At 41.6% G+C, this 23161-nt stretch overlaps 2 protein-coding genes across 2 annotated transcripts in view; one reads left to right on the forward strand and one right to left on the reverse strand.

Moving 5' to 3' along the window:
- The window catches only part of stab1 (stabilin 1), a 68352-nt gene that overhangs the window by 33382 nt on the left and 11809 nt on the right, over positions 1–23161 (reverse strand). Inside the window, exons 12-37 of the mRNA XM_023416129.2 lie at positions 20532–20654; positions 16467–16604; positions 15493–15564; positions 15113–15226; positions 14959–15012; positions 13962–14042; positions 13690–13848; positions 13515–13577; positions 12957–13049; positions 12485–12571; positions 12277–12388; positions 11347–11533; positions 9404–9497; positions 8521–8679; positions 7904–7999; positions 7132–7227; positions 6834–6881; positions 6574–6707; positions 5688–5799; positions 4960–5037; positions 4734–4835; positions 4521–4625; positions 3802–3936; positions 2429–2557; positions 728–781; positions 290–403 (exon numbers count right to left, since the gene is read on the reverse strand). Coding sequence (XP_023271897.1) covers positions 290–403; positions 728–781; positions 2429–2557; positions 3802–3936; positions 4521–4625; positions 4734–4835; positions 4960–5037; positions 5688–5799; positions 6574–6707; positions 6834–6881; positions 7132–7227; positions 7904–7999; positions 8521–8679; positions 9404–9497; positions 11347–11533; positions 12277–12388; positions 12485–12571; positions 12957–13049; positions 13515–13577; positions 13690–13848; positions 13962–14042; positions 14959–15012; positions 15113–15226; positions 15493–15564; positions 16467–16604; positions 20532–20654 — 2739 coding nt within the window. The remainder of the gene's footprint in view (positions 1–289; positions 404–727; positions 782–2428; positions 2558–3801; positions 3937–4520; positions 4626–4733; positions 4836–4959; positions 5038–5687; positions 5800–6573; positions 6708–6833; positions 6882–7131; positions 7228–7903; positions 8000–8520; positions 8680–9403; positions 9498–11346; positions 11534–12276; positions 12389–12484; positions 12572–12956; positions 13050–13514; positions 13578–13689; positions 13849–13961; positions 14043–14958; positions 15013–15112; positions 15227–15492; positions 15565–16466; positions 16605–20531; positions 20655–23161) is intronic.
- LOC111662319 (E3 ubiquitin-protein ligase TRIM35-like) lies at positions 17478–20265 on the forward strand. Its single transcript, XM_023416130.2, has 2 exons — positions 17478–17624; positions 17761–20265. The coding sequence occupies exon 2, from the start codon at positions 17778–17780 to the stop codon at positions 19170–19172; it is 1395 nt and encodes a 464-aa protein (XP_023271898.1). The 5' UTR covers positions 17478–17624; positions 17761–17777; the 3' UTR covers positions 19173–20265.

The following is a 23161-nucleotide window of genomic DNA, read 5'->3' on the forward strand; positions in this document are numbered from 1 at the left end:
GTCAGTATTATTATTGTCATTATTAAGCCTTTCTCAAACCTGGAATCTGTAACATGGCTGACTTCATCCGCTCAAAGTGAAGGCTTTTTGTCATTCAGACTTGGGTGTCTATTATGTAAATGCTTATTATGTCTTCTGAGTATTCTGCTACTTGAGAGTCAACTCATGACAAAAAACAGTGACTAAGTCTGAAAATGAGCCAGTTCTCAATACCCAACCTAATCTACAGCACTGAACAGAAGTGGTAGTAGTTATAATGGCAGAACCAGTAGAAGTAATATCAGCAGACCATGGTAACCCGGAGACATTTGATGATGCAGCCTTGCACTGACTTCCTCCGAGATCCAACCCGCTTCCTGTATCTACAGTTGGACCTCATGTTGGTTGGAAACTGTGGTCTGATCTGCAGTAGAACACATTTGAGACACAGTAGAAATCTAAGAACAAAGGCAACTACAGAGGTGACGGATGGCTGAAAAATTGCAAGTAGATACAGCTCTGACTTTATGTTGCCAACTTGAATATTAAAAAGTAAACACACAATTCACAACAGATTTCTTTCCACAGTGTGTGGTGCAAATAACATGAACACTCCTCTTGATCTTCACTTTGTGAATGTCACAATTTTGTAGTTTATTTAACTCTGAGGATCGTGTTTTTGGATTATTATGCTAAACGTGTGTCCATGTTATTGAGTCCACCGCCTGTATACCAACAGCTTTCTTACTGGTTTGTAGTTGAGGAGGCATCGAGGTGGCCCATCACAGTCTGAACACCTTCCCTGCAGAGAGGACGACAGAGGGGTTGGAATAACAGGAAGAAACTCCCATCCATCCATCCATCCATCCATCCATCCATCCATCCATCCATCCATACATGTCCATATTGATGTATTTGCAAACTACAAATATTCTAGGTCCCTATCTTTGTGGCTTCACAACAACCAGCTTCCCGACAGCTGGTATTTTGGTGGGAAATGGGTCTAATGGATCATAACTATGTCGGCTTCTGTTGCAAAGTCACTCCACTGCCAATCTGGTGATTTTGTCCACAAGGTTTAATTACATGCTTGGAGCAAATGTGCAACAATAACAGAATAATGATTAAAAAGTGTTTCAGCTAAACTCTGCCAAAGCAACAAATTAAGTCTAATGTGGTTACAGCAGGAATGTCAATGGAGAAGTCTGCATTGATTTATAATTTAACAAGGTTGATTCTTACAGTATCTATTATCCACAACTGTTTTATACTGTTTGAAATCCTTCTTCTGCTCATGAAATCCCTGCAGCCATCTGATGACAGCAGGATCAATATGTGAACCTGCACACACACCTGCAGCCTTCGATTGGAGAAGTGTCAGACTGCAGGGACATTACACACGGTTGTTCACTGTGTTTACCTTGTAAAACAGATGCAAATGACACCAGGCTACAACAAAATAAACGTACACACCTACAAACATCAGACTGATTGGCTATAAGTTCTGTTTATTTGGTAAACATCAGATCACTGGGACTCATTGATCCTGTGCATCAATCTTTCCTTTCCAATTTTTTTTTATCTCCAAATGCATTGTGGTGCAAATGCTGCTGTCACATCAATTATTGACAATTTAAGGGAGATGAAATACAGTAAAATGAAAAATGAAGAAGCATCTCATTGATATAATCGTATGAACAGCTTCACCACCTCCTGTTAGAATTTATTCTAAATTATTTATATCGTCACTGATGCTCTGCATGACTGCCTGAAGATAGTGGTGTTTTTACTTTTCAGGCCAAGTTATCATACCTCCATACCTCACTGTGATTGGCGTAGCTGTTTCAGAGCAATGAAATCAGTCCAGTCGGAGACACTTACGTCAAAGAAGTGACCATTTTTGTCGAACGGTTGTAAAGCTAGATTGGGCAGAAAAGACCCTTTAGTTTGAGAGAACTCCCAATGAATCCAACTAGTGATGTGGATTCTGCTGAGAGAGCCAATCCCCCATAAATGAATTTCATTTAAATTAACAGCATCACATGCCACATGGGAGGAGCTGGCTTGAGCATGATCGACAGAATAATAGTGAGGAAGTGTCAGGTTATAATGTCCACGATGTACAACTGAATCACCAATCAGTCATTGTAAAGCATACTGCAAATGAATGGAGCCAATCAGCCAATACAAGCCTGAACTAAGGCTATGCTTAATCGATGTGACAGGCTGAGAGTGCATTAATTAATCACCACATCCTGTGATCTATATTCCACTTTACCCAGCACTGATACACGTTGCACTGCAGCACACACATTACACGAAACAACAGGATCATCCATCCATCCATTCATTGATCTGTTTGTCCATCCATCCGTTCATCAGTCCACTCATGCATCAGTCTATTCTTCTTTCCATCCCTCCCTCCCTCCCTCCCTCCCTCTCTCCTTACGTTGACCTGCAGGGTGACCTGTTTGCTGCATCTGTTGCGGCGGACTTTGAGGACCTGAGTGAGGACTATGATGACACCATTTTGCGTCTCAATAAAACTGCCGTCAAGAGGAACGTCGTTCACAAGTGTCTGGAGGACGAGAAACAAATCAGACTTTTCACTCCACCCGGCTGGTAACGATTTACATATACACATTATTAAAAGACCATACTGGAGTATTTGCATGTTTCACAAACATACTGATCATCTTCTAAATTATTCAGTTTTTAGATTGATTTCCCTCTCTCCAGGCAGCCACTGATCTCTGTTCATTTCTATGAAAAATCAATTTGCATAGACTTTAATCTTGCGGCAGAGAGATAATCCATCACAGTCAACATTTAGGAAGCTTTAATTTTCTGTCAGAGTTTCAGCATCACCACCTGATAATGCAGCTGTGAGCAGGAACTGTTTTCAAAACTCTCCACAGTGGAGAGCTCATCCTAGAACTTACAGCTGCTGAAATGCATTTCACTGACAATCTCTGTTGCCATGAAATCAAACTTAGAAGATAAACAATGAGCAGATAGTAAGAAGAGTAATGTAAATTTACTTGTCCTTGTTCAGTAGACCTCATAAATCAGAATGCGCTTGAACACAACACCAATATTAGAAAATGTAACTACAACTTTGACAAAACTGAATGGATGGATCATTTCATGACAAACATTTATAAACGTTTCTGTTCCAGGTTTAGATTTGATTAGAATAGAGGATGTGTTTTCTGAATATGTTTCTAAAGCATGGATTTGGAGGACAGAAATAACTCATTTTATATGGATTACAGACTGTTTGTGAACTGAATCAGACATATACATGGTATAAACCGACACAAATGGATGCAGACGTTGATTTTCTTTGTTATGTTTGCTTAAATTTATATATATTATGTTTATACCTTTGAGGCTGTGTGTATATTTCTATTTGATTTCCACTGTTGTTTATGTTCTGGGACATTTTGTGTAGGCTATTTGTGTTTGTATGAGGTCAGTATATTGTGCTGTTAGACGCTGGTGGGTTTATGTACATATTTTTTGTTTCTTATTAATGTGTCTGAAAATTTCCATGAGGAATGGGTAATGCAAATGGCCAGACACAAACTATTCAAAACTATTCATTCATTCATTCGTTCATCCACCTCTCTGCAGGTTGATTTTCATAGAAATGAACTGGAACCTGGAAACAGGAAACATGGAAACATGGCTGCCTGGAAGGAGGAAAATCAGTCTAAGAACTGACAGGAATGCAAAAGCAGCAGTGTAGTCCCTGAACTAACAGACTGTTCAATGTTCTGGTGTGAGAAAGCTTGTGAAGCTCGTGTTGGTTGTTGTTACCTGGTTGTTGTCGTTAAAGTGGAAATGGACCTGATGGTCGCTGCCCAGCAGAGTGCTTTTCAACATGCCATCGGACAGGTGGTCAGGAAAGAGCAGCTCATTGAGAATCACATGGTACTTGAACACATCAGAGTCCTGGACGGATAGACGCAGAGGTGAATAAACAAGATGCAGGCAGGTGAAGGGGGTTAATAAACCATTATGGTTTAATGATTTGTTTGGCAATTCCAATGTTGTTGGTTGCACTGATTAGCAGCTGTTTGTCCAGTTGACCACTGACCAATCAGAGCTGTTTAGGTAGAATTAAGGATGAGGAAGTCGACTTCATGTGCTGGAGCCCGAAAGATTTCTGAATGAGATATTTGCAGCTGTACAGGTTGTTGTACGTGAACTAACGGAAATAACAACTTTTAAATCAACATATTTCTTTGATTCACATGACTAATGTTAGCTGCTGCTAGCAACAAAAATAATTTTGCTAAATGCTTAAAGGCAAGGACACGTATACTGCCCTTAACTCTGAAAATGCTGAGTTCAAAGACAAGATGATGGTTGGGAATGTTTGGTTAGATTGCTTGTTGCATCTGCATAACATGAAAAAGGAGAATATCCAGCCCAGTACAGTCAAGCATTCCTTCAGTGTGTATTGTAAACAAACACTGCTGGAGTAACCCAGGCCAGCATCAGCTTGTGCACTGGCTCATATCATCTGGACCTACCAGGAGGGAGGAGTTCGTCCTGCTGAGGTGCTGCCTGATGGCGTCGTCTGTCGGCAGCAGGAGGGTGAATTCAAACATACTCAAGTCCTGTGACAGGTTGTACATCTGTGAGAAAACACACACACGTACACTTAACTTAAAAAACAAACAAACAAGGTTTTGATCAGACAGACAGAAGGATGGATAAACAGTCAGACAGACGGACAATCTTACCAGAGCGTACTGTCTGAAGAGAGTGAAGTCGGAGGAGGAGTTCAGGAATGCCATCAGCTTGGGAGGCTCGGGGGGGAGATCTGAGCGAGAAGGGGCCAGAACCTGACAACACCCAAATAAATAGACAATAAATCAGGACCAACCAGCTACACAACTGGTAAAACTCTAAGAAATCACCAGGGTATTCATTTCTCAGCCTCGTGGCTGTTAAGAAGCCGACTCTCACCCGGTCTATGATGTGAATGTAGCCGTTGATTGCAGGTATGTTGTGTTCGAGTATGGAGGCATTTCCAACGTGGACCACCTGGAACAAAATAATAATAGTCAAATATACAATATATGTGTGTGTGTGTGTGTGTAACTCTGAACTAGGGCTTCAGATATGTCAGGTGTGATAATGTGCGATAGTCTTGACAGAGCATGGACCAGACACTCGCAAATTGTGTGTAATTAGCGCCTGATTAGCTGAGACAGCACTTTGTGTACACTTCCTCTGCACCTGGGGCTGAACCCTCCAGTCTCTATAAGTGAAGCAGGGGTCAGTAGAGAGGTGAGATTCTCCTGAGATCGCCGAGGTCAGATAATAATGTGATGCTGCATAGACGTGTTCAATAATGAAATAACAAGATTTTATAACATTACTGAGGCTGCAGTTCAACTCCTACTGAGACAAACTATGTATTGTACTTGCCGAAAGAAACTTATTTCTGCAGGGGAAAAATCTGGCCGGGATAATCACGTTTCTCTAATCCCCTGTACAGATTATGGAAACAACATTTCTCGTTTACATGACGCTAAAAAAATCAACTGGAGAAAGCTGATTGTAACCCGATTACCAGTCACAAACCACAGAGCTGCAGTGCAACTTCAATCCTTCCTCACTAACTGCATGAGTGTTAGTAAATCCACCTGCATGTGTAGTCAGTTGGTCAGTCACAATTACCCCATACTTACCCCGCTGCTGTTGTTGATCTCCCAGGAGGTGGGAGGGTTGAGGGTGGGCAGCCTGCTTCCCACCAGTCTGTCCAGATCTTCTATGGAGTACATCCCCGGCAGGATGTGGGCCCTGCATCCAGGAGGAGCAAAAGGAAATGGTTACAACTCATTTCACCGGACACAGACTCACAACGTGCTCCTGGGAGATCGTGGATGCCATTTCAAGCCTGAAGGATCTGCAATCCATCAAGTCCAATGTTAAACAGTAAAAAAAGTTACTCAATAATCTTTAAAAGATGCATCTTACTGCTCGCATGACTCAAAGACCAAGGAGGACTTTCATCACTTCATAAGTATTTAAACTATGGGAGTATCTCATATCTTTGTAGCAGCCTCCGGGCATGGTGTTTAATGGATTATTCTGTTATGAAAACTCTGTCTCATCGAGTTCATGTTGGCCTGGAGGAAAACCTTGAAAACACCTGCTACCAGACAGGTAAGTTCAGACCTCTGTGAGCTCAATGACACAGGTGTGTCTGTCTGAGATGATGAAGCAAAAGATCAGTTTTCTACACTGAACTTATTTTAGCTGATAAAGTAAAACAACAGACAGGCTTTTTGGGAAATCTTTGTTAGTAAATTAGATGAGACGACTGACAGCTCGAATAGCAGTTTCTTTACTTTCAGTCTTTTTGCTAAACTAGGATAAACACATTCTGAACGCCTCCCTGTATCAGACACACGGAGAGGAAACTGAAACTCATCCATCATCTCATGTGACAGTAGAACAAGACAGAGAACAAGAGGAGTTACAGATTCTGACCTGTAAACTGGGCGTGTGTGTGTGTGTGTGTGTGTGTGTGTGTGTTTTATACATGTTTGATCAGTGTGTGAGGTGACTGACCGCAGGAAGTGAGGCAGGCGGTGTCGGCTGGTCCAGAACAAGTCCAGATCCACGCTCATGTTCCTCAGAGCTTCTCTGGACGGAACCAACATGGTGAGGTTCCCACTCAGGTCCTCAGGGAAATGATTGTACTTCTGACCACACACACACACACACACATTTTTCAGAGCAATGGATGGTTTCGACGATGAGTAAATTTATTTATCCCCACAGCAGGAACTTTGGAGTTTGGTCTCCCAGCAAAGTTTAAATGTACAAACCTGAGTCAGTCGGTAGAAACTGAACATCTTTGAGTTCATGTCCAGCTCCTACAATACACACACACACACACACACACACACACACACACACACACAGTTAGTAAAGCAAAGATCTTTTGTGTACAAAGACTTTCCACTCTGTAACACTGATGTACAACCGTGGGTGTTTCTGTAGTTGTAACAACTTCAACAGAGTGAGACGTCTTCTCTCCAGCCGATCACATTTTGTCAATTTTGGCAACAGGAACAAAAAAACTTGATCAGGACATTCCTATATTAAACCGATCTGAAGACTTACATCCAGTAATGATCCATAGCAGATGATTCCGTCGCCAGCGTAGCCGTCAGGACAGGTACAGGTGTGAGTGCCTCCCTCTTTCAGCTCACATTTCGCCTAACACAGTAAACAGCAGATGGGGATCATGGGAAATGTATCTGTCCTGCTGAGATCACAGTGACCACAAACACTTACTGTGCTCTTATATTTTTTACGGTTCAGTTTTCACTCAAAACACAAATAAAGATATTGCACATCAAAGTTTTTCAGATGTAGAAAAATCACCATTTTAATCTGTGGAAGAGACATCTGAAGATATTTGACCTACTCCACAGACATTAGTCTTAAGAGTTGAGAACTATTATCACAGAATGAGCACAAACTGTCTCCACACAGAAGAAGAAGCAGAAGAGGATCGGGACACTGTTAATCATATTTTGGGAGCTTTGACTAAAACAAACCACTCACTGAGGGGGAGGCAGAAAAGCAGCAAAGATCGTGAGTTCTGTGTTTACTTTTGTTTGGATTCAGTGAGAAGAATTTCGAGTAATTTATACAACATCAAAGTTTATTTGGAAAGTTTCAGGAGCCTTGAGCTGCTTGTTCCCACATATGTTGTTTTTCCTGACTCTCTACAAGAGAGGTGCTGAGTGCACAGTCAGTCAGGAAGGCCACAATCATGAAAATAAAACCCATCCTTTAAATCCTCAGTAAATAAAACAAATCTTTCTTCATGGCTGACATGACATGACACAAATACTGTGTGTGTGTGTGTGTGTGTGTGTGTGTATACCATGCCATGGCAGCCCCCGTTATTGTTGCGGCAGGGGTTGACGAGGTCACACTTGATCCCGTTCCCCATGTAACCTGTTTTACAGACACACTCACTCTGCAGTCACACAGACAGACACACAGACAGATTTTAACAGTCTTCTACAATCTGTACAGTCACACAGCTGATTGGTTAATTGGCTAATAATCACATAAACAGCGAGAGAACAGACCAGACCTTTTCAAAAAGATACGTTTTGAGAAGTGATTGAAAGGATGTCACTGATTCTCTAATCTCAGTTCTTCAGGAGACGCAGAGCTGATGGGCCCTGACAGCAAAAGCCCGGTTTCCATTAGTCTTGAGCCGGGACTGAGGCAGGAGAGCACTGCCTGGGATCTGAGGCTGCGTAAGTAACGTAAGTGGGAGCTGATCCATGAAGTGCTTTAAAAGTAATCAGTAAGACCTTAAAACTCGGGGGGGGGATGCTGCTACTGTCAGTTGACCTTTACACAAAAGGAAAGGAAGCTGCTCGGCAGAGGGAAGAAAACATGTGAGAAAGAGAAAGAGAGAAAAGTATAAACAGTGTTAGTAACTGTTAAGGCAGTTAATATTACTCCTCTTTAAGTTTTCTCACTGACCTGCCCCGGTCCTTTGTGGTTACAGTCGGCATTGAGGCTGCAGCCTCCTCGACTCTCCAGCTGACAGTTGTTGATCTCCACACACACTTTGCCGTCACCTGTCCAACCCTCAACGCACACACACGACGCATTGCCTGGACCGGCGTACACACAGTCTGCCTGTAGAGACATAAAGGAGGAGGGAAGGAGAGAGAGGACGTGTTATGAAGGCAGACGGCCTTGAATCCCAGTTTTCAGTCTCCGAAAGGTCAGAAAAGAGCGAATTACATCATTTTTCTTTTGGCTGTTATGGAGAGCAGGGCAGGGCCTTTTTTTCCCCATGTTTACATGTAAGTTTAGTTTTGCCCTGTGAGATTTATCATAAAAATACAAAGATCAAATAGATCAGATTAGAGCAATGCTGAAAATTTTTTTTAAAAATCAGTCTTTTATATCTTTGTGACTGTGAAATAAGTTTTTTTATGGACTCGCCTTCTTGACCTGACCACTACTCTTTGTTTACATAAAACAGTTTGTATATATATATATATATATACTGTTATTCAGTAGTTCACTTTAAAAATAGATGAAAGGAATAGTATTTGATAAATGAAACACACCATTTTGTTACTTCTTCCATGAATCTGATAATTGCTTATTTCAACTCTAATGTGCTCATTAATGGTTATTATGAAAATAATCACCCCATTAAAAAGATATTTAAAGAAAAAATCAGATTATAAATGTTTAAAAGGGGCCTTTATTGATAAATGGTGAAATGATTTGCACTGGCTCAATACTGTTTCTTTATTTTGAGATATTGGGTGTGGGGCTATGAAAATATTAATAACTCTGGGGAGGTTTAAATAGTTATCACCATCTACACACACAAACAAAGTCTTACGTTGGTGTCGCAGCCTCCTCGGTTGCTCTGCAGGCAGGGGTTGATGGGAGAACAGGAGTGGCCGTCACCCTCGTATCCATCCCTACACACACACCTGGTGCGACACACACGCAGATCAAATGTTGAACAAACTCAGCAGCTGCTCAGGGAACCGATGACTTACTGGAGGACGAACAGAAGAATTAATGAATGATGCTTTAAATCATGGTAAAGGATGTCAAGTCAAGTCAAGTCAAGTCAAGTCAGTTTTTACTTGTATGGCACCAATTCACAACGGGAAGTATATCAAGGCACTTCAAATAGAGCAGGTCTAGACCTTTTCTTTATAATATTATAATAATAATATCATAATACAGTGATTGGGTGAACGATCAGATGATCGGTGTGGTGCTGGTGACGTTCCTGCCTGAGGTGTCATTGTAAACCAACAGGTTACAAACACACATGGCGGGGGGGGCTGCAGGAGTACAGGTGGGAGTTAAGCATCTGGATGAACACCTGGGCTGCCTCCCTAGTGAGGAAAGGGTGACTCCTCCTGATGTTGTACAGGAGCGACTGCTGCTCCTCTTTGGTGACAACAACAGTCCAGGTTTTCCCGCCGTCCGAGCCGACAACACCACAGTCACTTCCTGGATGGAGACGTCTTGGTGCTTAGCCACAGTGGTGCTTTAGGCTAAATCCTTACATTGCTCACAATGATAACAATAATGTTGATGTTTAGCGGGTGTAAGGTTTATCCTGTTAGTTTAGCGTGTTCACATACTAACATTTGTAAACTGGCACTAAACACAAAGTAAAAGCTGAGGCTGGAGGAAATGCTGTTTTAGCTTTGCAGGTATTTGGTCATAAACCAAAGGATAAACAGAAACGTTGGCCTCATGATGTGACAAGATGAAAAGTCAGAGGATCAAAGTTTTTACAAATCTTTCTCTGGGGCACATCACGGTGTCTAAACCAAATGTCATGGCAACAGCAAGTGACTCCAGTTTTTTCCCTTGTGTTTTGTGGTGTTTTCTCTTTCCCTCTGTTTTCTTCTGTCTCTGTGTGTGTGTGTGTGTGTGTGTTGGGTGTGGCGTTCCCTCTTTCTCGTTATCCCTTTCTCTCTCTCTCAGTCACTTGTTTGCCACTCAGCCAGCACACCTGCAGTTCATCAGCTCATCAGACGCAGCAGTTTATACGTATATTCCCTGGTTGTACCGCCACTGGTGCCGCTCTCCAGCCTCTCAGACCTCCTCTGCCCGCTCAGCGGCTCAATCCCCAGCCGACCACAACAGCCCCCACTTCTTCACTCTCCACGCCGCCTTAGTCAGTTAGTTGTCCCCAAGGGGAAATTTTCACAGTTCTGTACACAGAAACGCCAACGCATGCCTTATCCCAGCCTGCTGCTCGCTCCCCTGTGCTCCTCGCCCCAAGACCGTCACTCCCCCCTCAACTTCTCGCTACAGAGAAATAAATTCCCTTGTGTTCATGTGTCCTGCATTTGGGTTCCTCTGTTGATTGTGACACCAACAGCTTTTGAGCTTTTTCACTCCACTCCACAAACGTCAATGTCATGAAGGTGCACTGAGTGAATCCATATCTGAATGACAATCTGCTCTGCAGATGAAAACATGTTGCTGCAAGAACGACAAAGTGAGCGGCTCTGTTCACACAGCCAGAGTTAGTGGTGACAGCTGAATTCACTGAGGAGAGTCAGTCTGTTGTGTTACTGCAGAACAGACCGACGTCGACACTCTGCAAACACACTGTAAATATCAAGTTGGTTGCAGAGAGCTTACTGGAAACGCACAAAACAAAAAAACAAGAACAAGAGTAAAAGCATAAATCACTGCTGAAGACTAAGAAGATTAAAACAAGGTTTTTGTTGGATAAAACTGATTTTATACACACTTTTGTTAAGAGACTAATTGACACTGGTTGTAGTTGTAGCAGTAGTATCTTACGTAGTGTGCAGTCCTGTGTGTGTGCAGTATGCGTGGATGTGACAGTGTTCCTGCAGTCCATCAGAGTTGCAGGGCGTGGCCGTCCTGTCGCAGCTTTCTCCAGAGTATCCCTCGAAACAAGATCCTCTCCGACACACACCACCACTGCCAGGACGGTTATCACACACACCGTGGACACACCGACACTCTGAAGACACACACACACACACACACACACACACACACACACACACACACACACACACAAGACATGCACGTACCCACACTGTGTGTTTCAGTTTAGTCAGTCACAATAGTGGAACAACAAAAAACTGATCACTGGGACCTTGTTGTACATTTAAAGTTAATGATGCAGTAGACAACATTACAAACAACACAATAATATATATGTGTGTTATTGTAATCCACTGGACTGAGGAAGGTAATCATCTGGTGACAGGAGGTAAGACATCATCGTCTCCACAGAGGATGAATCCTAATGCCTTTGGTGTTTCCCTTACGTTCCCTCTAGCGTTTTAAATGAAACGTCTCAACAACTACTGGACGCTTCGCCAAGAAATATGCTGAAGACATTTATATCCCCCTCAGGATGAACTGAAATAACTGCGGTGATACATTTTCTGCAGCCCCATCAGAGTTGTAATTTGTGAGAGCATTGATCTGTCGGTGCGAGTGAGAGTCTGTGAAGATGATAAAACTTCTGTCTGGCTCACAGTTCATAAACATGACTGATTCATACGTTTGTCATTATGGACCGTTGTTACTGTTGTAACTAAACTGCTAAAGCACATAATTTATTCTTCTTGCAGAGTTTTTGGCAGTTACCAAATAGCTTCAGGTGCAGGTCTTGTCCGAACATGTGATGGGGCGTGTTCAAGCTGAAACGGGCCTTAAGTTGCTCTGATAGTGTTAACGAGGAGGAGCTGTTACCTTGGTCACAGTTGTCTCCATGCGTTGCTGGATCTGAGCAGATGTGGCAGGCGACACCCTTGAAGCCTGACTGACAGCTGCACGAGCCGTTGCCGTTGATACCGTCAGAGCACTGGCATGTGGTAAATAGATAAATAAATAAATAACAATAAAACACATCAGTTAAGAGACGAGGCTCCTGTGACAGAGTTGTTTGTTTGTTGCTCACCCGTCCTTTGTCGTAGCAAGGATGCTGGAATCCTCCAATACAGGGTTTACAGTCGGGACCGTAGAAACCATCACAACACTCTGCTACCTGTGAAAAACAAAAACAAGTCACACATGCACACACAGGTTTTGTGGGAGAAGGACTGATGGCTGGTGCATGTGGAGGTTTATTTCCTTTTACTACTCTGTTTCCATGTAAATAAACAAACGGTTTTCCTGTTCCTGCGGATTTAACAGCAGTTGAGGAACGAGAGAAGAGAAGAGCACGAAAAGGAGATACGAACTTCCACAGGTGCCACCATTTGTAAAAGAGTATGCAGATGTCAGAACCAGTGATCTCTGAAACTCTGTCAGAAAACACAGTGAACACCTTCCCATTTGAAGGAGCTTTTAGCAGTAGAGACAGATGGAAGAAGGCTGGATGGAGTTAAAAATAAAGCTCCTGTTGGAGGTTTCAGTGTTTCCACTCTCACCTTTTTGGTGGTGTTGCAGTATTTGGCACAGCCTTTACTAAGTGTTGGATTCAGAGGAGACGTGACGTAATCACAGCCGGTCTGATGACTGTCCTGAAGAGACAAACACACTGATTTACTGGCTGTCTGTTCTCGTCTATATCGCCAACCAGGGGCCAGAGGTAGAAAAGCAATCACAATAAAAGCAATGAACTATAATTCTTTATATAAACAAAATGCTCTTATTAAAAGAAAGTTTTTAGTAATGAAATACATCATTTAATTGTCACTCCAGGTAAATGAAAGCACAAACTCTACCTGGTGTCAGAAAATAACATCTGCTATATCTTCTATACTTAATAGACTTAGAAGAGAATAGAAGAGTTAATCATTTCCTAACACTTCCTTTCTGATTGTTTATATGTCAAACTACTCCCTCACACTTTATCTTTACGTATAAAATATGAATTAATAGTCAGAGAGGAGTATCACAGTGTCTCGTTAATACACAGCTCTGAGAGGCTGAGCGACTGCACAGTTTATCATCCATTCACATGGCAGTAACAATGATGTATTTACCATTTCAGTGCTGCCATCTGGACACTCTGTCTCATAGAGGTAACTGCAGTGGACACACGGACCCTAAAACACACGATCACACACACAAATCAACAACACTTACAGTCTCTACTTTTAATATCCTCTGTATGTTTGTTGCACAGTTTAATTTGACTCTCAGCCTCCCTCCTCTCACCACGGTGATCTTGCTTTCAATGACGTCACAGCGGTGAGGCAGGACGGGGAGGATGGAGGGCGGGTACAGCAGCCCGTCAATCATGTGGATGATCCCGTTGGACGCCACAATGTTGGTGGTGACCAGACGGACACCCTTCTCCCCCAGTAGGATCTCACCCTGCAAGAGAAAGCAGGGTAGTATTCATTGAAACTGCTAATATTTAATGTGAATTAGTCAATAGATGAGACCGACTATGGCGGACACTGAAAAACCAATCAGAGGACACTTACACCATCAGACACAGAAATGGTGATGATCTGATTGGCCATCGTCAGGATCCTCGGAAGTCTGGCCAAGTCGTCGACTGTCAGCTACAGACAGAGAAGAGATCATCAGCTAAAACGTTCAAGGTTGACAAAGTCCCAGTTGTCAAACATCATATTGGAAAGAATGAACAGCATCCTGATGACCTCACTGTTCCTGGTACCTCAGCAACTGCGAAGCTAAAATGTTTGCCCTTAAAATGGCACTAGAGGAAAGATAATAGAGTCATGAAAGGAGTCCGTCTTAAAACAAAACTTAGGTGACTTGTTTCCCACAGATCCTTCTCTTAAAGGCATCAGATCAGATCAACTCTACAAACTACATCTGTTGATGCACTGAAGCAGGCATTGGCAGGACGACCTGGGCTTAAAGATCAGGAGAGAGGATTGATCAAAAATACTTTCAAGAACGCATTCAGCATCCATTCAGTTCAAGGTGGTCCATAGATCACATGTTTCTAAAGTCAAACTCTCAAAGATACATCTCAGTAAGTGAGAGGGATCAAAATTCACAGTCCTCCTCTGAAAAACTGTGGCCTGTCTGCTGCGTTAGTCAAGTAAGTGTCTTCCAAATTTAAGTGTTTTTAGTGTAAAATTCCTTCTGTAATTCCCCCGATTAGCTGCAGTAGAAGGATATGAACAGAAAACTTCTGCTTGACCTCAGGACCTCAAACTGCTCGTTTTAAGACGGACTAGAGAAACTGTGAATCTATCTTTTAAATCTAACGGTTTCATCCGCTGCAGAACGGGAACTGGATCAAAGCACCAGATCACGATTTTAACCTTTCATATCAAGAGGTACGTTGTCGTGAGATATCTTGCTGCGGACCAACATGTTGGACAGAAAGGCATCTCTTTCTTCACTAGCAGAGAAAAAAAAGGACCAAAGGCAAAAAGGAAAAAAGAGGCGGGAATGAAGGATGGATAGATTGATGGAGGGAGCGTTGGGTTGGGGGTGTCTTACCACAGCCTGGGAGAAAACATGATGTCTGAGGAGTTCCTGAAGTTTATATTTGGCCTTGAAAAAGAGCAGAATATAATTTTAAAAAATCTGATAATCTTCAATCCAAGATGAAATAAAACTGCTAATAAATAAAATAAATGAAAAGTGTCCTTACATCGTTCAGCATGTACAGGATGCTGCCGTCTCGGGCTCGGTCCACAGCTTGGTTGGTGGGGATGAACACGGTCAGGGGTCCAGGCCCCTTCAGAGGAGGCGGCGCCCCACAGTTCTACAAACACATAAAGATCAGATAAAGATCTGTTAACTGTCGTGGAGTAAAAAATACAATATTTATCTCTGAATTGTAACAGAGTTGAGCAAAAAACAGAAATACTGAAGTACAAGTGCAGTGCTTGAGTAAACTTTCCACCACTGTTGTTCGGGGGAGCGGTACGACCAGCTGTCAACTGTCCTGAATATCAGGACTGTTTCATTTCATTTCTTCTCATGTGGAGATAAAAGTCTCTGTGATGTGGCCAGAACAAAAATACTCACGTCGACCAGAGACAGGAAGCGGTTATATTGTCCACTCTTAGTCAGAATCTCTCCGATCGTCTTGTCAGAAAACTGGAACAAAAGGAGAAGAGGAAAAAAAGAGAAATCTAATTACTGACATTCATAGCAATTATGTTCAACCACGGGCCAGTTTTTTCCAGCATTGTTCAACAGAGGGCCAACATAGTTTTACAGGCATGATGGAGATGCAGGTTTAAAATGATATCAATGTTTTGTTTGTTAGTGTATTTTATTTTTGAATATTTGATGTCGTTTAAGACAGATTTATTCAATTGGATGTTTGAGGATTGTACCTGCGGGCAGATATAATTAATTATATTTAATCTGCAGAGTCGCAGCAGAAATACAATGTATTGATATTCGTCTATCAAGCTATAGTTATCCACACACGATGAATAGGCTCTGCTTCATTTATGGTTGAATAGTAAAAATATTGTTATGGATTTATTGTTGTTCCCTTGGTTTAATTTTGAAATGCAAAATAACTGATCATTATATCAAGATGCTACAAGGTCAATTATTCAGATTTACATGAGAATTGTGTTCACATTCTCATTACCAGAAGATTTATGAAAAAATATGTAAATGTTTTGATGGAAACGAAAAATAACAACTTGTCAGAGGGGGCACATATTTTTATTGCAGGGACAGATTTGTTCCTCAGGCTGCTGTTTGTCTCCCACTGACAATAAGCTGCTGTAAAATCAGACTGCATATTTACAATGCAGGTGTCACAGGAAGTCATCTTATTTTATTCACTTACCTGACATAAAAATAAAATAGTCATACAATTAAGACTAATACATTTTTACTCTATAAAAACAAACATACAAAAAGTACAGAGAAGATTTTCGTTGAAGCATTTTGTTTTTGTTCGAGTTCCTCGGTGTAGCCGTTGTATTTTGAGTTATGAGGACGTTTTCCATATTTGGTGAAGTGACCTTTCAACTCACCTGTTCGTCATGAGCAGGCCTCATGGAAATCATGTTTGTGATTTGCTGGTCGATGATGTGGATGATGCCGTTGGCTGCTGGCAGGTCTTCCTGGAGGACGGTGTATAGTTTCCTGGGGTTGTCCATCAGGATGAACTTCTACAACAACAAGAGAGAGAAAGAGAAACCACAGTGTCAGTGTGTTTATGTGGACTCATGTAACCTGGAGGTTGAGAATTTCTTTAATAATCTGATTTCTTTTTACGTTGTGGGAAGTTTTACTTGTAGACACCTGCTGCCTAACCAGGTGTTATCATTTAAAATGTGCATGGAAGAAAGGTGATTATTATATATCACTGTCTGTACTGTGCATCTTCTTTTACAAAAGACTTCAATCCAGAATATGGCTAAAACAGATTTATAAATTCAGACATGTTCACACAGTCAGTAAAAAACTCTTCTGCCGTTTTCATAAAAAAGAAGTGAGTTTAAATAACAGATGTTTTTTCAATAGACATTTGACTCAAAGAAGTATTTTAAAAAGCAAGCAGTAACTCCACTGAAGAGTGAGAATGTTTTCCTTTCCTCTTCTTTCATGTTCAGATGAATTAGTTACAAAAGAATCTGTAAATAGGCTTTCAACTGCTTAGGGCAAAGATTTTAACCCGAGAAAGGATAGAAATTCTGTACTAAAAAAAACTGCAACTTTGAAAGCTGAAGCCACATTTTCTCTCTAGTCGCTCTAGTCAGGTTTACACAGAAGGAGGGTTGGGGATATCGTCTCCATCTCTTACAGTAGAGGAATGATTACAGACACTAATAATGCTTTCAACTTACAAACATGTGTCACACATGGTTATTGTAATAAAATAGACTTGAACCTTTCACTTTAAATTGCAATGACTTTGTCTTTACGCACCAATATATTTCACAACAATACAAGGTGTTTTAATCAAGCTGCTTGATCACTTGGCGTGATAAACATGAGCAGCTCTGATATGTCTGAGCAAAGCTCCACCCACTCTCTGACTCAACACAGACAAACAGGAAACACACCATTCCTTGTTCATGAGGAAACACACCAACACACAGTGAGCGACAGACAATAAAATTCACCTTCACACCAACACATACATCCACTAACAGAGGACAGCTGCAGGAGGGAACGCTGGGATTACTGTGAGTACTGGAATACTTGTACTTCAACCTGCTGCAGTTTCCACACCAAGAACTGGAAGAGCCAACACTCAAAAGTGAAAGTAATTTTCAAGGAACTTTCTAGACTGACTTCAGTGTCTGTTTTCTGTGTGTTCAGCTTCTATCAGAGACAAAATGTCTTCCAGACCAGACGAGGATCTCTCCTGTCCCGTCTGCCATGATATCTTCAAAGATCCTGTTGTTCTGTCGTGCAGCCACAGTTTCTGTAAAGCCTGTCTGCAGAGATGGTGGAGGGAGAAAAAAACACGGGAGTGTCCGTGCTGCATGAGGAGATCTTCAAAGACCGATCCACCTCGTAACTTGGCATTAAAGAATCTGTGTGAGGCCTTTTTATTGAAGAGCAATCAGAGAGCTTCAGCGGCGTCTGAGCCTTTCTGCAGTCTGCACTCTGAGAAACTCAGACTCTTCTGTCTGGACCATCAGCAGCCAGTGTGTGTCGTCTGCAGAGATTCAAAAACACACACAGACCATAAATTCAGACCCATCGATGAGGCTGCACAGGATCACAGAGAGCAGCTCCAAATAACTTTGAAGCCTTTAGAAGAGAAACTGAAGCTGTTTGAACAAGTTAAAGGAAACTGTGATCAAACAGCAGAACACATTAAGGTCCAGGCCCAACATACAGAGAGGCAGATTAAGGAGCAGTTTAAGAAGCTTCACCAGTTTCTAGAGGAGGAAGAGGAGGCCAGGATCACTGCTCTGAGGGAGGAAGAGAAGCAGAAGAGTTGGAGGATGAAGAGGAAGATGGAGGCTCTGAGCAGAGAGATAGCAGCTCTGTCACACACAGTCAGAGCCACAGAGGACGAGCTGAGAGCTGAAGACGTCTCATTCCTGCAGAACTACAAGGTTACAGTGGAAAGAGTCCAGCAGCGCCTCCTGCTGGATGATCCACAGCTGGACTCAGGAGCTCTGATAGATGTGGCCAAACACCTGGGCAACCTGACCTTCAACATCTGGAACAAGATGAAGAAGATGGTCTCCTACAGCCCTCTGATTCTGGATCCCAACACCGCCGACCCAGAGCTCGTTGTGTCTGAGGATCTGACCAATGTGAGATCTGGAGATCGACAACAGCTTCCAAAAAATCCAAAGAGGACCAAATTCTCCTGCTCTGTTTGCGGCTCTGAAGGTTTCAACTCAGGGACTCACAGTTGGGACGTTGATGTGGGAGAAAACAAGTACTGGGAACTGGGCGTGTTGGGAGACAAGATCCAGATGAACAAACAGCTACAGTGCAGAATTTTGTTCTCCAACGGGAAACTCACAGCGTTCTCTAATTCAGGCTCAGAGAACGACCTGCCACTGAAGAAGAAGCTCCAGAGGGTCAGAGTTCAGCTGGACTTTGACAAAGGAATGCTGTCCTTCTCTGATGCTGATACTAACACACGCATACACACCTTCAAACACACTTTCACTGGCACCGTGTTTCCACACATTTACACAGAGAATCGCCTCCCACTGAGGATTGTACCAGCGAAGGTCTGTGTGACGGTGGAAAAGCACAGTTAGAGATTATTATGATAGGGTTGGGCAATATGACAATATCTACTGTGAGATGAAACTTGTAAGATGTCACAGATGTTTGTTTACTTTTACCAAGCTGTCTTTTTCATTATGTATTAGACAACTGTGGGCAGTGCTGGATTTTGAATATTGATACATCAATGAAATTAATCCTAACCCTATACAAAAGGATTTCAGCACCTTACTATGAGGAATATAAACATATTTCTCGACAAAATCCTCTTCTGTTTAACAAAGAAAGCCTTTTTTAATGCTTTGTTTGTTGTTTGGGAATCTTTTTTTTTTATTTTAAAAGGAGCCATTTGTAAGTTTTGCTATCGCTACATAGCTAACGTTAGCACGCTAACCAGCTAGCCCCAGGCCCATGTCCTCGCTTTCCAACAGCGACTCACTGTAGCCTCCAATCTGCCCCAAAGACGAAGCACTGCTCAGAGGGCGTGTTATAACCTCATGTCTTGTAAACGTAACGATGGATGACGCACCACCAAACGCTCCTGGCAAGAAACCACGTTCAGTGGAAGGGAAAACTTACAAACAGCTTCTTTAAATCAATGCTGAAACAAAACAAATTTCAACTGTTTTCTTTAATATTTATCTTGATTTTTAAGAATTTAGCTTCTACTAATCACATTTATAACACAACTAACAGAAACTGTGATAATTAACCATCAAACCTAGATAAGCTAAAGATATGATAAGGGATTTTTTGGCTTTGGAGCTGAACATATCCAGGTATTTTAACCTTGGATCAAAAATGAAACTGGTCGTACTAGTGATGATGGTAACGAAGCTGTGATTACATTTTTACAGATAGTGTGACACTGTCTCTTTACTTTCTTTGTGTGGTGTAAATAGTTTTGAAAGAGGATGAGATCAGAGGAATAACAGTTGATGAGAAGAGGGAGTTTTTGTTTCATAGGACAGACAGAAGGGCGGCGTTACTTATGTGTGTTAAGCTATTAATGTCAACAAAACTGATGATTTTCTACAGCAGAAACCAAATCTATAGGTTGTTGTGATTTTTGTCTCATTTTTCTTTGGGTAATTCTGATTGTGGGACCAATAAAAATTAAGTTAAGTTAGGTTTATATTTACTGTACGTTGTGTGTTAATCTTTAAATATTAAGACAGTCTCAACAATTTTAACTCATGAGGACTTTTCCTATCTTTATGATCACATGAATATTTGTTCCATCTTCAGTTTGGCTTCTGTGAACGATAAATATCCACAGTATTGTTTGAACTTTTGAAGACGTTGGATTAAGAGAACTTTACCTTAGGCAGTAATTGTGAGTGAAAGAGAAAGTCCTAAGGGGGCTATGGCGTTTGGAGAGGAAGTATTACCTTGTTGTCTTTGCTCCTCATCTTGGCTCCTCCGTACATGTTGAAGTCTCGTCCCTCCAGATCCTTGTAGAGGTGCTGACCCAGGATCAGGTGGTTTTTACACACCAGCTCCTCATTAACACCCTGTAGAGATAGCGTAAGCGAGTAGATCAATAATCTGTAATTCATTTATTCTTTTTCTTTTTTTTTAGTTAGTGAAAACATGCATCAGAGGTGAACTGCATGTTATGGGTCTTAACCAAACAGGAAGTTAGCCCTGGAACCTCAAGGATATCTGCAATCTTCCTTTACAAAAATGTCTCATGAATATTTCAAGGCTCAAAAATGTTAAAGGTAGCTGAGAGATGTAGGTGTTGAGACCTGAGCGACTCTGAAAAGGGCCACATCATTGACGCTGAATACAAAGCAGATGACTTTGACACCAGAGTCCGGGCATTTACATCCTGAGACTCATGTGTGGTTTGCTTTAGGCGACAAAAGCTCTGGTTAAGGTTTGGGAAAGACTGTGGCTTCGACTAAATGTAAATGACACCGTCCTGCCACTGCAGACTTTATTTCTCTAAACCAGACCATGATCTTTTCCTAAACTCCACCAAGTGCTGTGGGTGCCAAGAGAGTTTAAAAATGCCATAGTTAGTATGAGTAAATAGTGTATTACAAGATCAGGTATTTTGACAGAAAACAAATTAAATGGATGAGGCAACACTTTACTGATTCGCTCAGTGTCAACATTTCTACACTTTCCAGATATGTTAATTAACATCTTCTGACTGGTCTCGACATTCACGTCCCACAGTCCCAGTTTTTCATCAATTTAATTATCCAAAGAATTAAAAAGAATTCATAGTGTTGTCTGCTCTGTCCCCGAGCGTCACATCATCATTTGGGCCTGGGGAGTTTATGAAGTGTTTCCAACCTGCAAAGCTGATTTCACCAGTCACATCTATAAACCTGTCAGAGGCAGAGTTGTGCTCAAGGAATTGTGATTTTGGTGCCGGAAAAACAAACAAAAAACATACCTCGCATTATGGGTTTAAATGCAATAGATCTAAAACAAATAAAGTAAAAACATAAAAAAAGATTTTATCAGGGAGGCATGGTTGACTCACAAGTCTTCATTGATTTTATCAAATTGAAATGGAGACCATTTGTCTGACTCAAGTCCATCACGTACCTCGAGTCCACATTTCCCCTTCACAGACAGTCGACAGTGTTTTACTGTTTTAAATTCCTCTAAATGTCTTCTCTTTAAATTCTTGCTTTAAATACACAAAATTTAAAATCTCCAACTCAGGTTTCTATGGTTACTTCCAATTTCACAGTGTGTGTATTTGTGTTTGTGTGTGTGTGTATGTGTGTGTGTGTGTGTGTGTGTGTGTGTGTGTGTGTGTGTGCCCAGAGGCCTGACACTCTAGTTTGATCTAGTTTGTAGTTTGTTCTGACCATCTGTCATTAGTTGTTTCTGTTTCGAGGCCGAGCTCTGAGTGAGAGAGCGAGAGAGAGAGAGAGAGAGAGAAAGAGAGAGATCCTCTGGCCCTAAACCATGGGTTGGATATAAATTGGCAGAGTATCTCTTTACTGTCAGAGTTACAAAGCAGAGACAGACAAACCTGACCAAATACAGACTCAGTGAGCACAGTCTAACCAAAGACAAAGAACAACACAGGAAGTCCTGGTTACCTACAAGGCGCCGGTCTTTGGTCACTTCACGACAGATGAGTTAGAGACTGAGATGATGCACTTCCTCTTAAAATGTGACAAATATAATAAATAAATATATAAAATAAATAAATAATTAAAATATAATGATAACTAGAAAATTCCAGGGAAATTTTGAGTGCCACGGGGGGCTACTGCCGGGTCAGGGTTAGGGTAAAAGATCTTCTATGTGTCACTGTAGCGATGACATCACGCAGCCCTTGGCTGTCAGAGGTCAGGTCAGGAGCTGCCGTTGCCATGGCAATGTGAAAATCTGCCCAGAATTTGGCTTCTACATGGCTTCAAACAATTGCAAATTATGAGAAAACCGTTCCTTCTTTTCAAAAACCGAAAACACATCACACACACACATCTTTTGAAAAAAAAAGACGATTACATTAGGTGTCAATGAGAGTGAGACAGGTATTGCTGCCGGACTCGGCACTCCCGTTTAAATTTTGTGCAGACCCTGCCTGTCAAAGTTACATTTTATGAATCCCAACAACTATGTCTACATTTTCAGAAAGAATTATGTCTCCTTTTTACGGTTTGGCCGTGAGCTCGAGATAAAAATAAAAATAAAGGTTATTTTTTACTGCTTCACGCACTCTAGCCAACTGACGCTGTCACTCTAACTTTGAAGAAAAAGTGATTTGCACTCCTCCTTTGAGTGCTCACAGTGTGAAAAGTTTACATGTTATATAAAAAAAGTTGTTGTGTTTTTGAGAGAGCAGAAGTTTTCCTCCGTTTTATAGTTCGAATCACATTTCTACGTGCAGGTATGAGAGAGCTGGGTGACTCAGAAAAAAGGTGAAATTTTGTAGAAAAAAGGTTTCTAAAGAAAATTCCAATGCATTCCTAATGCATTATTTATTCCCAGTATTTTGGGAATAACTTTGGGAAAAATTGGAATTTTAACACCAAAAGTCATA

Source organism: Seriola lalandi, unplaced genomic scaffold, assembly GCF_002814215.2.
Source record: "Seriola lalandi dorsalis isolate HSWRI2012SDOR001 ecotype SW California unplaced genomic scaffold, Sedor1 jcf7180002054561, whole genome shotgun sequence".
NCBI classification, from domain to species: domain Eukaryota; kingdom Metazoa; phylum Chordata; class Actinopteri; order Carangiformes; family Carangidae; genus Seriola; species Seriola lalandi.